General features: G+C 40.8%; 1 gene segment (V, D, J or C); it reads left to right on the top strand.

Annotated features, from left to right (window-relative positions):
• The first annotated feature begins 1,249 nt into the window (after positions 1 to 1,249).
• LOC115819408 (Ig heavy chain V region 914-like) lies at positions 1,250 to 15,228 on the top strand. The segment is given in 3 exon segments: positions 1,250 to 1,317; positions 1,441 to 1,768; positions 15,072 to 15,228. Coding segments are annotated over 3 exon segments (528 nt in total).
• Positions 15,229 to 16,378: the final 1,150 nt, after the last annotated feature.

Here is a 16,378-nt window from a genome sequence, read left to right as displayed (position 1 = left end):
CCTAAACAGAGCTAAATAAATCCAGTCATCAGTAGAGCTAACAATTACCTGCGCCAGTGCAATAAGGGATTAAGGGCTGGTTAGTTTTTGCTCTTCCTGATGATGGTACTGAGCTTTTCTGTTAGAGGAGGCAAATTGTCTTCAAGTCTGGAATTGAGATGTTAGAGGTTGATGAGACATGTTGAGTTCTGGTTCCAAGGGTTACAAAGACTGAAGATGCAGAAAGTCCTCTTTCTGGAGTTGCAGCAGATTTCGTTGGATGGTGTCTGAGATGGGTGCGGGATCAGACGCTGTGGCAAAGTGGACAGTGAGGTTCACTTTGGGCACAGTTGTTAACCGGATGAACGTTCTGCAACATGCAAAGATGAATTGTTGTGCTTCATCTTTTTGAGAGTGTTCAAAAACCATCATCACTGTTTGCACATTTGGTGATACGCTATTCATGGTTAATGGGGTGTGTTTACAAAGATGGTTTCATGAATGCACATAGTGACCGGACCGGGTGACAAAAATGGAGTAACAAATCAGTTTTCACAGTACTCTTGTAAGTAAAACATGTACACATAGGTATGGTCAGTCATTTACTATCATTAAATGGTTTAATCAAGGTGTTGCTGAAATCAGTCAGCTCTCAGAGTGGGCAAAAGAGAAAATCATTATAATCAAGTGTATTGATCTTAAATTAATCAGGTCAAATCTTTGGGGCCTAGTTGATCTGAATTGTGTATTGTTCACTCTAAAGATGAGTGTGCATTTAAATCTTGAATAGATAAGATAAAAGCAGAGCTCAAAGGGGAAAAACTCCACAAAGTGTGATAAAATGAAATCATTCTTTAGGTCAAGTGAAGTTATTGACAAAGAGGGTGATATCCATCTTCACATGACACTGCATGTTGTCAGTGATGTCTTTTCATGAACATGTGGACAGATTTTCAAACCGTTCAAAATTTCTCATAGGTATTAATCTGGCCTTGCGATTATTATTATTATTATTATTATTATTAATAATAATAATAATAATAATAATAATAATAATAATAATAAAAGTCACGAAAATCAAAATCACCAAAATCAAAATCACCTAACTCATTTAAAATATGTAATCAATTACAGGGAGAAAAAATGAAGAAAGCATGGGTTATCAGCATGTGATGTGACTCCTCTATGCAAATGCTTCCTCTCTCTGTCTCATGTGAGCAATCTCCTATTTAAATCCTAAACAGCCTCTGCGCTGTAGAGGAGCCATTCTCAAAAGTTGACCTTCAGAACCAGTCATGTTCTCTGTGTCTCTAGTGCTGCTCTTGGCAGCCACATCCTGTGAGTCTCTTTGGTCTAATTACAGAAATTAAACTGCTGAATTTTGTTGTCCATTTTACTGACAGTTTCATGTATTTGACCCAGCATCTCATGACTTTGTAATAATTATTGAATCTCTTCCAGGTGTCCACTCTGATGAGCTGATTCAGCCTGACTCTCAGACTGTTCGTCCAGGTCAGCAAATGACCATCAACTGCAAGCCCTCATATTCAGTTACTACCTATGCTACAGCTTGGATTCGACAACCAGCTGGAAAAGCTCTGGAGTATATTGGATATATCAGCAGTGGTGGGAGCTCATACTACAAAGAGTCTCTGAAAAACAAGTTCAGCATCTCAAGAGACACCAGCAGTAAAACAATAACATTACAAGGGATTAATCTCCAGACTGAAGACACAGCTGTGTATTACTGTGCCCGTTACACACATTATTTCCATCTGGTAGAGGAGCTGTACAAAAACTCACACACAGCCTCAAAACAACACGTTCATACAATGTTACACTTTACATTACAGCCAAATTATCTTAATTCCTGTCGTGCCAATGGTATGAGGAAAATCTGGCTAATGGTTCACTGTGAATATTAGACTTAATACTAATATCACTTAGCTGTAACCATAACCTTATTTCAGAACCTGAACTCAGTGAAATTACAGATATTCTGGAAAAACTCTATTTATAGCTCAGCGCTCTGAACACTGAACCTAGAAATTATTCAGAATAACTCTTCATTAGCTGTACATATAATGAATAACAGCATTAAAGTAGCAAGTACAACATACTCTTCGAATTCAATAGCTCTAGCCTGGATCACCACATTCAATAACTTGGAAATAATTTATCATATAGTCAAAGAGTAGGAATATGAACGTACATGTTTATTACAACGATCAAATTCAAACGGTACAGATTTAATCTAATGTTGAATAAACTGCAAATCAGGTGGAATTTAGGCACATCCACTATAAACACATATACGACAGCATCTAAACTACTCACAAGAAGACAAACAACTAACGGTAGACAATAACAATATCCTTATCTAAAAAACGTGTGAATGAACAACTATGCGAGTATGAGGCATTACTCACGAAGAGGCATGCTTAACCAACAGAACTATCTGAGTAATGTTCTAGTGGAGTTACTTAAGTAATTACACACAAAAAAGGTGGTGAGGAAGGGAGAGAAAAGGGATGAGGAAGAAGAAGAACAGGCCCAGCCATGTTCAGGTAGGAGAAACCGGAGTTATTGAGGTTGGCAGTAGGAGACCGTGAGCGAGACTTCGTGTCGGTGCCGGGAAAGTCTTTTATACGTGTCACGGATCTTCCAGAGTGGTGAGCCTAGACCAGTTCTTCGTGGAGACGAGCAGCACAGAACGGTCTGGCATTTTATCTGATTTGCAGATTGGGGATTGAAATAATTTTACATAAGTTTTTCCTATTAAAGAATAGTAAAATTACATGCGCGTACTCATATCTGCCACATTTTATGCCCCCGAGCAAGACCAAATATGGTTTATTTATCATTAAAAGCAGCACAGTTACACCGATGGTCATACAGTTAGCTGCTCGTGACTTGGCACGTGGTTATTTTTAACTCTTACTGCGCTTTTATGACTATGGGAATGGTTATGGCTCGATACGCTCATTTAATTGATAATATCGTGTGGTTAGTTTCATTTTTCTTTCATTTTTCTACATAGTTTGTGCCTGAGTGGAGCAATGCAGATGGGGTCTGTGGCATGGTCTGAATTCCATTCTCACAGGGAAACTAACCTCCCGAGGTGATCTAGTCTCCCTCGCAATTAAACATTTGACAAAATGGTCTGGAGGTTGCTGCGCTAAAACATCGAGCCTGCCGTCTGTTAGGTGTTACAGTGAGGGGTTTCTGTTTTGGTCCTGAACGCAGGGAGGCCTGGGCCATAAAGAGAGAACTGGGATCAAAGGGAATGGGGATAGAGAGGCTGAGTAACAATGATGGAAAGAGATAAGGAAGTGTGAAAGAGAGAGAGAGAGAGTTTACACAACTGCAAATTTAATTACTGAGGAACACTAAAGGTTAATAAATGTCCTTTTCTTTTTGAAAGCTGCATAGTGTCCGCCCGACATACCTGTCGGAATATGTCTTTTAACCATGACAAACATGTATTTTTTCTGAACAGTTTCTATTTTAATGTAAGGAGCTGCCAGCCTGCTAGTGGCCACTTGTCAGGACCATTTCATTTTGTAACTGTGCACAAACACACATCAAACAGATAATAAAGTACAACTTTAGTAATAGTATGTTCAAATAGTTATGCACACATACACACATGCTCACCCACAGAAAATAATTCACATTCATTCCTTGTATTGTTACCACATTGGGAATGTGAATGCACAACTTCACAGCAGGAGACAAAGTATGATTCTTCACTTGGGCAACAAAAATGAAGTGTATCTGTTCTTTGAAAAGCAATTAAATGAAATATAAATACTTGATCTTCATCCACATTTCAATATTGAATTACATATTTAATGATAACTTAGTTAAATGGTGGGCCACAGGTTATTGAAAAAAACCCCACATACTTTCATTTTGACTGTTGTTGTTGTTTTCTGATTCTGAATGTATTTCTTTAGGTGGTTTTAAAATCAAGATAAATGTTCACTGCAACAAGATCACAGGGGTTTGGCACTCTCAGTCCAGTCACACCAATGATTATGATGCAGTTTATGCAAAACTGTCAGTCTCCTTCACTATTTCTCCATATCTCACACTCCAGTAGCACACAGACAGAGGGCATTGTTGGCTTTAAAGTGATTTCTCTAGAAACTGTTAATAAAGCCATGACTCTCACAGATCTCTTTCTATTAACTGTGTTTTTAGCAGGTGTGTCTTTTTTTCTTTGTGTGCTAAGAACTACATATCCGATGGTTATGCATCTTGCTTTTCAATCTCTCCTTTTCTTGTTGACAGGTGTGAAGGGTCAGACACTGCCTGAGTCTGAACCAGTGGCCATCAAATCTGGTGGATCTCATAAACTGACCTGTACAACTTCAGACTTCACATTCAGTAGCTATGGTATGGCTTGGATCAGACAGGCTCCTGGCAAAGGTCTGGAATGGATTGCATTTATAAGAACATATAGTTCTCCAATCCACTACTCCCAGTCTATAAAAGAAAGATTCACCATCTCCAGAGATGACTCCAGGAGTAAGCTGTATTTACCGATGAACAGTCTGAAGAATGGACACGCTGATGTGTATTACTGTGCCCTTAAAGACACAGTGAGAGAGAAGAGTTGCAAAGTCATACAAAAAACACTTCCTCATGTCTTGCTCATGGGAAATAAAATGTTACAGTATTATGAAAATCATGAATTATACATTGGTACTCTTTTTGTAAAACAAATTTTTATTGATTTTGAAAAGGTTGGCACATGACAAATCAACATTTGAACTGAGACACTGCTCCAATGACATCACCAATAGAAATAAAATGGCTATAAAATAAAAGATCCATACAAGAGAGGATACAGCATTAGTCATAGTCTGAGGAGAAGGAGGGTACAAAAACAAAATAGAATAGAATAGAGTAAATGAATTCAAAAAGATAAAAAATGAAAAAACAAACTGCTCGGGCAGGCAAACACAGCAATCATATTTCAGGATCATCTGATAGTGTACTATAATTCCAAAAGTGATCCCAGCCTGGTCCCCTCTCATGGCTTTTACCAGTCATCCTGCTCAGCATGGATTCATATGAGGCGGTTTTTGTCATATAGTTGACCCATTCTTTCAGTTCTGGGGGTCTAGGCGTTTTCCAATGTCCGAGTATTATTCTAAAAGCCGTAATAATACCAGCCATAACAACCGAAAATTCCTCTGTTGATAGGTTATGAACTTGTGATCTGTCTCCTGATAAACATACTCTTGGAGATACTGGCAACGCCTTACCCAGCCATTTACTCATATGTCTTAAAATATTCCTCCAAAAGGGCTGAATCACTGGGCATTCCCAAATACAATGTAAGAATGTGCCAATTTCTTCCTGACATTTCCAACATGAATTGCTCGTTAGTAGGCCCATCCTATGTTATCTGGTCCAATAATACCTGTGTATTATTTTATGCTGAGTGAGTTTACTTTTGGATTCCCTGACATATTTACCACAATCGGATAAAATTTTCAACTATTGTTCTTCTTCCAATATACAACCCAGGTCTTTCTGCCACATTATTTTCAAGTTGTTACAACTGCTACTGAGCAGATCCTTAGTCAGTCTGTAGAAGACAGAGGTACGAAGGCGCGTCGTTGCCAGTTTGAAGAAGTCCGTAATGTGGTTTCCATCCATATAATGAGTCCTGGAGGTAATACAGTTCCTGATATGGAGATACTTCCAAAAATGTTCTTTTCCTGTGAGAGTGTATTGCCTTATCATATCAGAATACGACACAAACATGCCCTCTTTATACAAGTCACCAACATGACACAACCCGTTAAGATGCCACTTTTTCCAATATATTGTTTCAAGTTTCAAGTTTCAAGTTTATTTAGAGCCCAATATCACTGTTTACAGTCTCAAAGGGCTTTACAGGCCACAACAGTCAAATCAAAACAGACGGCACCCCCTGACTTAATCCTCATGGCGGGCAAGAAAAAACTCCCCAAAAACCCAAAAGGGAAATGGGAGAATGGGAAAAATCTTGAGAAGGACCACAGAGAGAGGAGACCCCTCCTTGGCCAGACAGGTGTGCAATAGGTGCCGACCACGTGGGCAGTTACAATTGAAAGTAAATTGGGGCATGAACAAAGGGGATGGCGATGCAGACAGGAGGCTGACAGGGGGATGAAAGATAACACCAGGATGGATCAGTCCACAGGGCGGGAGGAGTCAGGATCACTGGTGTCTCAGGAGTAGCATGTGTGGCTTGACAGAGAGAGAGAGAGAGAGAGAGAGAGAGAGAGAGAGACATTGTCAGATGTTCATTTCCACATAATGGTTAAGGTAAATATACAGCGTGCGCCGAGTGCAGGCAGACTCCAGCAAGACGAGCTAGAAGGTAATACGGACATGATGGCACTCTGGGACACAAGGCGGCCACCCACTCCACAGTCAACAAACCTGAGTGAACATGTTAGAGTGGGGGGGCGACAGCATCCAAACATCCCAGTTCACCAAACAATCTATGCCCGAGAACCTCCAGATCTGCTCCTTTGCCTAGTAAAGACCTATTAGCAAAAGGCTTGGCTAAACAGATAGGTTTTCAGCCTTGACTTAAACATAGAGACTGTGTCTGAGTCTCGAACATTAATTGGGAGGCTATTCCATAACTGTGGGGCTCTGTAAGAGAAGGCTCTGCCCCCTGCTGTAGCCATCATAACTCGAGGTACCAACAAATAGCCTGCACCTTTTGATCTAAGTAGGCGTGGTGGATAATAAAAGGCCAGGAGTTCGCGCAGGTACTGTGGCGCAAGACCATTTAATGCTCTATATGTTAATAGTAAGATTTTATAATCAATACGAGATTTGACTGGGAGCCAGTGCAGCGTGGATAAGATAGGGGTGATGTGATCATATCTTTTGGTTCTAGTAAGAACTCTGGCTGCTGCATTCTGAACTAACTGTAGCTTTTTATACACCTATTAGAACATCCAGACAGTAAGGCATTACAGTAGTCTAACCTAGAGGTAATGAAAGCATGAACCAGTTTTTCAGCATCTTGAAATGACAATGCATTTCTTATCCTGTTAATATTTCTAAGATGAAAGAAGGCTATCCTGGTAATATTATCTACATGAGCTTCAAATGAAAGACTGGGGTCAATAATTACACCAAGGTCTTTTACTGCTGCACCTGATGAAAGAGAAAGGCCATCCAGAGTAACTATGTGATCGGAAAGCTTACTCCTACCTGCATGTGATCCTAGTACAAGTACTTCTGTTTTTTCAGAGTTGAGTGAGAGGAAGTTAGTAAGCATCCAGTGCCTAATATCCTTTAGACATTCCTCAATTTTGTTAAGTTGGTGTCTCTCGTCTGGCTTCGCTGAGACATACAACCGTGTGTCATCAGCATAGCAGTGGAAGCTAATACCGTGTTTACGAATAATATTACCTAGAGGTAGCATATATAAAGAGAAAAGCAGTGGGCCTAAAACGGAACCTTGCAGGACTCCAAAATTTACCTCAGTATGTGCAGAGGACTCACCATTTACATCAACAAACTGATAACGATCAGTCAAGTAGGACCTAAGCCATAAGAGGGCCGTTCCCTTAACTCCAACAACATTTTCTAGTCTATCAAGGAGAATGGTATGATCAATGGTGTCAAAGGCTGCACTGAGGTCAACCAACCCAAGCAAGGAGACACAACCCTGATCAGAGGCCAGTAATAGGTCATTTGCAACTTTAACCAGTGCTGTCTCTGTGCTGTGATGAGGCCTAAATCCTGACTGATACATTTCATGGATGTTATTCTTATGTAAGTATGAACAAAACTGCTGTGCTACAGCCCTTTCTAGGATCTTGGAGATAAAGGGGGGGTTAGATATTGGCCTGTAGTTGGACAACGAACAGGGCTCAAGGTCAGGTTTTTTAATTAGGGGTTTGATAACTGCTAGTTTAAAAGATTTAGGTACATAGCCAGTGCTAAGGGAGGAATTGATTATTTTTAGAAGCGGTTCGATGACTACTGGTAGTATCTGCTTAAGGAAATGTGTAGGTAAGGTATCTAGTACACAAGTTGGTGATTTTGATGAAGAAATTAGTGAGGTTAATTCGGTCGCCTGAAGGGGAGTAAAACATTCTAATCGCTGATCTGATATAGTTATATTGTTATCTACAGTGTTAGTGATCAAATTATCTGGTTTAAAATGTATAGCCTGGATTGTTTGCCTGATATTTTCAATTTTGCTGTTGAAAAAATTTATGAATGCGTCGCCACTGAATATTGATGGTGTGCCTGTTTCCGAGGTGCTCTTATTCCCAGTTAGTTTTGATACGATATTAAATAAAAATCTAGGATTATTTTTGTTGTCTTCTATTAGGGTGGAAAGATACATTGATCTAGTGGCACTAAGAGCTTTTCTATAGCTCAGGAGGCTCTCCTTCCATGCTAACTGGAATACTACCAATTTAGTTTGGCGCCATTTACGTTCTAATTTTCGAGTGGTAAGTTTTAAGGCGCGTGTGTGCTCATCATACCAGGGAGCTAATTTTTTCTCTCTGATTATTTTCCTTTTAAGTGGGGCCACATTATCTAAGGTGTTGCGGAATGTTCACTCTAAAGATTCAGTTGCCTGATCAAGTTCTGTGGGGTGTGACAGTGTTCCAATCAAAGTTGATAACTATGGGAGATTATTGATAAAGTTCTGCGTAGTAGCTGGCATAAACGTACGTTTATTATGATAGCGTGGCGAGGTGCATATATTATTACTAAGAAACATTTTGAATGAGATAAGATAATGATCTGATTAATCCCTACTGAATCTAGAATGGACACGAACGCTGTTCTCAGAGGATCCTGTGGGTTATCAAAATGAATGTCTCCTACAATTAGATCTTTGTCTAAAGAAATAACAAGGTTTGAGATAAAATCTGCAAATTCACAGAGGAATTCAGAGTACGGCCCAGGGGGTCTATAGATAATAATTATAATTATGATAACATATGTAGCCACAAAAAATTATTATGTTTGTATAAAGAACTTCAAACGCATTGAATTTATGTAGAGGTTTTTGTATGATGCCTAAATTATCATTATAAATAACTGCAACGCCTCCTCCTCTGCTAGTTACACGAGGCTGGTGTACATAACTGTATCCAGGAGGACTAGCTTCATTTAATGCGACATACTCATTTGGTTTGATCCACGTTTCTGTTAAACACAGTACATTAAATTCCTGATCAGTAATAATTTCATTGACAATAAATGCTTTAGGTGTAAGAGATCTAATATTTAACAGTCCTAGCTTTAGATCGAAGGTGCTGGCGGTACATTCAGTATGATTTAAATCTATGTTAATTAGGTTACTAGAACAAATTCTCTGAGTGTTTCTACATTTTCGTATAGGTCAGGGAACAGACACAGTCTCAATATAGTTTAACCTGGGTGACGACTCTGTGCAGCTAGCAGACGGTCGGTTTAGCCTGCTTGCCTGCTCCCTGGCCTTGGCTCTGGATTGTCACAGACTAACTGTTCTGAGACTATGCGCTATGTTACAAGAAATGAGAACAGCACCTTCCCGAGTGGGATGGACACCGTCCCGCCCTAAGAGGCCAGCCTTGCCCTCAAAACTATTCCAATTGCCTATAAAGCCCACATTGTTGTCAGAACACCACCTGGACATCCAGCAGTTCAGCGACCATAACCTGCTGTAAGCTACATCGCCTCGCCGGATTGGGATGGGGCCAGAGCATATTACTGCATCGGACATCGCCTTCGCTAATTTACACAGCTCTACGATATTACTTTTAGTAATCTCTGATTGACGAAGGCGTATATCGTTAGCTCCTACATGACTGTTGTCTTCCCAATAGCAATTGAAGGGTTATACCATATAGAGGAGTAAAACTGTCTACAATGTGGTAATTTTAACATCTTATGTATTCTGGTCCAAACCTGTTTAGAGTGGGACAAGATGGGATTAGGTGAACTGTGTAAGGATTGAGATAACCTGTCTATGGGGGAGAGGGGGGAGCACATTTTATTCTCAATAATAACCCAGTCTAGTTGGTCCTCCTTAGTCCAGTGCTTGGCTAATTTGGCTATTTCAAATGAAATATGATATAACCTCAGGTCTGGTAAACCCAACCCTCCTTTGTCTTTTGGAGAACACATTTTACGTCGTCCAATCCTTGGTTTTTTCCCTTACCATAAAAGGTCTCTAATTATTTTATCGTATTGTTTAAAAATCTGAGGAGGTATAGCAACAGGAAGCATCATAGCTATGTAATTTAGCTGGGGTGTAACAACCATTTTGATAACATTGACCTTGCCCCACAGTGTAAGCTTCAATTTTCCCCATTTATCCAAATTATTTTTTATTTTTTGTAACGCTGGCTCAAAATTTAGTGTGGGCATTTCCTCTATGTTCTGACTTAGTTTAATTCCCAAGCAAGTCATACCGTTCACAACCCATTTAAAGTTGAAACGTGCCAGTAAGCTTGAGTGACATGTTCTGGATATAGGCACAGCCTCTGACTTCTTCCAATTAATTTTATACCCTGATAATCTGGAGTGAGACTGTATTGTCTCCATTAAGTATGGTAAGGAAAGACAATGAACAGCCCTGTCTAGTACCTCTGGTAAGGTTAAAGAAAAGTGGGATCATACCATTAGTTATTACAGTTGCTCTTGGATTTTGGTACAGTATTTTAATCCAATTAATAAAAGTTGATCCAAATCCAAAATGTGATAAAGTAGTAAATAAGAACTCCCATTCAACCTGATCAAAAGCCTTTTCTGCATCCAATGAAATGGCCATACATTGGTACTCTTTGTAGTACATCAACATAACTATCGTCACTATACAATTGCACACAAATATAGTATCAGAACATAGTATTTATAACAGATAAAACAGCAAAATTGACGAAGATATATTGCATAAAGTGTCTTAATATTGCATAGTTTGCCTAAAAGTATAGTTGTGAGTTAGAGACATCTCTCTTCATCAGTCACTATCAAAACATGAATATTGTCTGGCGCCGAGAGGACTTGAGGAGCTACATATGAAAGAAAAACTAAAAATGGCACAATTTCTAATAGACAATAAGTGGAGTAGAGAACGATAAAGATGTATTCTAACAGATGAAAGATAATGCACATTAACATAATGATAAAAGAGAGGGAGGGAGAGAGAGTGGGGGTGGGGCAGTTTTTATGCCTTATAAGTTTGTGGAGCACAAAGGTACTAAATGGTAAATGTGTAAAGTATTATAGTTACAGTGCCCCATCGCTGCCACATTTATACCCCAGTTCTCCCACCACTCACCGTCAGTTTGTTGCCTCAGTTCGCTCGGGAGAGTTATAGTTTGTTTACTCATTAGAATAAGTCTGATTTGTCGGTTGTGTTAACCTGTTTACCAAAAGAAGAATATTATCTCCCTGTGCCGCCTGTTCAGATCTTGCCTGCCTCTCACCCGCCACACGCCTGCCTTCCTCGCCTGCCTCTCGTCTGTCATTGCCAGCTACTCATTCGCCTGTCACGTTCTCATTTTCTCAGTAAAACCCTGTCAAAACTTTATTTAGAATCTGTGTTCTGCAGTTGGGTTCAATCCATTAGCTGCAACACAATAAATATAACAAAACATGAAATATAACACTATGTACATGTATGAAGAAGGCTTAAAATTTAAAGTGGCGAGCATAACAACAGTATTGCACATAGGGGGATGTACAGCTTTTATTTACTAGTGTAGTATCAGTGCAGTAATCAGTATGCAACAGTGCAGTAGGGAGTAATCTGTGCAGGTAATCAGTAGCTGTGCAAGTTAAGTAAACAGTGCACTTAAGTAGTGGACAGTGCAACAAGCAGGTAGACCAGTCTGCAACATGGGTATGTTTAGATGTGCGAGTTTAGAAGCCTGATGGACTGGTGGTAAAAACTGTCCTTAAGTCTGGTGGTACACTGAGGAACATGAAGCTGCTGACCCTCTGAACCTCAGCATCACCAATGTGGATGGGGAGGTGTCCACCCCCCTGCTGTCTCCTGTAGTCTTCGATCATCTCTTTGGTGTTACTGACGTTTAGAGAGAGAGGTTGTTGTCCTGGCACCAGCTGGTTAGTGCCTTCACCTCGTCTCTGTAAACTGTCTCATCATTGTCTGTGATGAGACCCAGGATGATTGTGTCATCAGCAAATTTCACTGCGTGAAAAGGGATGTATCCGGACTTGAATACTCCTGTATATTCCCGGATATTCCACAGATAATCGGCTGTATCCGGCAGATTGCAGCTCTGTTACGCAGCATGGAATACTCCTAAATATGTACCAGGTTTGGGGGTCTGCCTAGAGCCCATAGTTGCCATGGCGAATAATCCCTTGGGGGTGCTTGCAAGAGAACATTTGCACTTCACACCTTAGGCCACCAGGTATCCTGCAATTGGTCAAAAGTCTTTGGATTGGTGGAGCAATGTCATGCCCCTCCTCTAAAACTCTTCCCTATTGGTCCTTTGTGTGTCCTCAGACATGATTTCATATGGTTTATATTAATGTTATTACTGGTGGTGGTGTTGTTTTATGTTCATAGGTAGATTGTATAGATATTTGTTTGCCAGACTGAATTACACAAATTTTATTATAAATAAAGAAAATACAGTATAATATAAATTATAAGGCATATAAATTGACATATATATATATATATATATATATATATATATATATATACACATATATATATAATTAATTATGTACAACATACAACAGAACAGAACACATTAGAACAGAATATACTGTAATATCATAGTATATAATATAAATACTTTTCGGGAACATAAATGAAACTCTAAACGTTGAGCATCCCCAAAAACAACCCAGCTTCCGTGGTCTCCATTGTGAATCTATCCGCACCAACTCATGCATGGTGATTCACAACATATTTTTGGTCTTTGTCCAGTCTATTCTGTAGCACCCCACACTGTGCAGACAACTCTGTGCTAGGCAGGAAGACCCAAGCTGACCTTCCATCCAAGATGGCGTCCCCCTCTTCAGAAATTATATCTACTGATGCGGTCTTCCATATGGCAGCCTCTTCTTCAGTTTAAAGAACACTAGCTCTGGCCTTGTGCAGCTGCAAAACACAGTGAAAACAGAAATTAGATCACTGAAAATAGCAAATGGAGAAAAGTCTAAGAACTACCGGGGAAATAATTATGTTTTGACCTTTGTTTTTGGGCAGACTCCTCTTGTGCCTCTTTGATGTCTGACTCCATCCTGGCCAACCGCCGAATAACATTCCCCATGAACGTTTACTACTGTTCAGACATCTTCTTAAAAAATGAATTTAACGGGGACACCAGTTGTTTGTTTTCGTTCGGACTGGCGTTGGAATAACTGGATATTCCTGGTGCACGAGTAGCCTCTCCACTCCGCTGTCCGTTCAAAAACTCAAATGTTCTTTTTCAAGCCATCTTCAAAATGTGCACTATCAACAGAATATGGAGTACAACTTCTGTAACCCTTCCGTGACTTGCTTCTCCTACATACAGGTAACCCATTCCCCAAAGCAAATTTTGCGCTGCAGTTACACACAATGATATTGGTTACTGTCACTCTACGCCATGCACACACAGAAAACTGACTGGACAGGACTCAGCCTTAGATTCTGAGTGGGTGGTTTGAAAACGGGGCACGTCCTCGTACTGAGGAGAAATATTCCAAGCAAACAAGCGAGGAACAACAACAACAAAAACTCCTGTACCCTTCATATTGAGATATTGAGAATGTCAGAAATAAAAATAAATGGATCCATTCTTTTACCCGCCCGGCCCATGAGCCGCTTATGCCATTGCCGCATAGTTTCTAATCTATTTAATAGCGCTATGTCAAAAGCAGTAAAAATGCAACAGTTTTTTTTAAAGCCTTGCTTTCACCCAGTGGCTGAGAGGAGAGCATTGAGAGTGGTCATCAAGAGCCTGTGGCCACAGTCAATCAAACTGTGCAGCTGTAAGGCTGATGAATTAATTTGCTACGTCACAAAAACCAAACTTAGTAAAACTTGAAGGTAAACGCTGTCAGCCGACATCATGGTCAAAAAGAAAGGAAAAAGATCTTTTATCCCTTCTGACCATGCTACTCATCCTATAGAGATTTTGGCTTGATATAAAAATTTGCATTGAAATTGTTTTATTTTATGAAATATTTTATTTTGAGCATTATTTATTCTTATAGTTGGATTTGGTCAGGGGTTTAACTTGAAAGACTTGAGCTGTATGATGCCTGCTGCTTTGCTTAAGTACAGTTGCCTTTGATGGGCCTGTAATGGCCAATGCATGTTGGATGTATGTCAATACAAGTGCATACAAGTGTGTCTTATTCAGTTAGACTGACATTATATCTAAGTTTTACATTATCTCTCAGCGTTGGTAACATGTCCCACACAAACTTACTACTTGTTCCCCATTTGGTCTGTTTGCATCTGGTCACCCTATACCTTTGACCCCAAGTAAAGGACAGTTGCATAACCATCAAATATATAATTAATGAACCTCTCATTTAGACTTTTTTTTAAATTATGTTTCCAGTGTGTTTTTGTATGCTCCATTTGAAGAGTCCATCTTAATTTAGTTGCACGACAGTGCAATGACATTAAAGGCTATATGTCCCTACCACTGCTGTATTATACACCATGCAACACCTAACAAGTTTTTGTGGTTATCAAAATTTAGCCTAAATATTACATATAGGCTAACTGATAGAAAGTTACAGCGAGGAAGGGGGGCAGGCTTCTATACCCAGTCCCACCTAGACCACTGACAGTTATTAGCATTTGAAAGGCCAAGCCATCAGCTAACGACTGTGGTCACTCGGATGCCCGAAAACTGCTGTCTAACAGCTGTATTCGGACATTTGCGGGAGTTTGCAGGTCCACATAAAGTTCTGCGGGCATCTGAATACCTCCGGCAAACAGCAGGTTTGGTGGAAGTTTACTTTGTCTGGATATTTCCAGATACACCACTTTTCACACAGTGCTTGGCAGCACAGTCGTAGGTGAACAGGGAGTACAGTAGGGAGCTGAGCACACAGCCCTGTGGTTCACCTGTGTTAAGGATCAGCGAGGATGAAGTGTGGCTGCCGATTCTCACCACCTGGGGCCTGCTGATCAGGAAGTCTAATATTCAGCTGCAGATTGAGGATGCTAGACCGAGGTCAGCGAGCCTTGAGACAAGTTTTGAGGGAATGATTGTGTTGAATGCCAAGCTGTAGTCAATGAAGAGCATTCTCACATACGTATTCCCCTTGTCCAGGTGGGTGAGCGAGGTCTGTGTTGCCAAGGCAATGGACCCTGGTTGGTCTGTATGCAAACTGAACTGGGTCCAACGTGTCTGGACGGGAGGAGCAGATGTGGGTTTTAACTAGTCGCTTGAAACACTTCATGATGACTGATGTCAGTGCCCCAGGGTGGTAGTCATTTAGACAGGAGGCTATTGGTTTCTTGGGGACAAGAACAATGGTGGATGCCTTTAGGGAGGTGGGGACCACGGACTGACTCAGGGAGAGGTTGAAGATGTTGGTGAACACCTCCATCAGTTGGTCAGCACATGCTCTGAGAGCCTGGCCTGGCATGCCATCTGGCCCCGGAGCTTTCCGGGGGTTGACCTTTTTGAAGGACCGTCTCACATCAGCCGTTTCTAGGGTCAGCGTGGCAGCCTTCCCCTCCACATGTGGATGCATGATGGGTGCTTTGTTGTCCACATCAAACCATTGAGCTCGTCTGGGAGCAATGCTTTGCACTGGGCAATGTCCCTGTTTTTTCCCCTTATGGTCCGTGATGCAGCGCAGTCCACTCCACATGCTCCAGCGGTCAGAGCTGTAGTAGCTGGACTCCAGTTTGTCCCTGTAGTTCTTCTTGGCATCTCTGATGGACTTCTGGAGGTCATATCTGACTGCTTTGTAGGCTGACTGCGTTGAAGGTCGTGGTCCGTGCTTTGAGTTTAGCACGAATCTCCCAGTTGACCCAAGGTTTCTGGTTGGGCTAGGTCCAAACAATGGTTTTTGGGACAACATCGCTGATGCATTTGTTTATATAGCCTATGACAGAGTCGGTGTATTCACTGATGTTGCCATCTGCTGCATCCTCAAACATCTGTCAGTCATTTGTCTCAAAGCAGTCCTGTGAGACCCCCTCAGCCTCTCTGTCCCATTTGTAGATGACCCTGGTAGCTGGTTTTTCCTGTTTCAGTTTCTGCCTATATGCAGGCAGCAGCAGGATGGTGCAGTGGTCTGCCTTTCCAAAAGCAGGGTGGGGGAGCGGTTTGTAGCAGACTTTGAATGGGGTGTAGCAGTGATCCAGGGTCTGTTCTCCCCTGGTGGGAAAAGTGACGTGTTGATAATGTTTTCGAAAACTTTCTTCATA

Source organism: Chanos chanos, chromosome 8 (genome assembly GCF_902362185.1).
Source record: "Chanos chanos chromosome 8, fChaCha1.1, whole genome shotgun sequence".
Taxonomy (NCBI): domain Eukaryota; kingdom Metazoa; phylum Chordata; class Actinopteri; order Gonorynchiformes; family Chanidae; genus Chanos; species Chanos chanos.
This window is presented reverse-complemented; position numbering and strand designations above follow the sequence as displayed.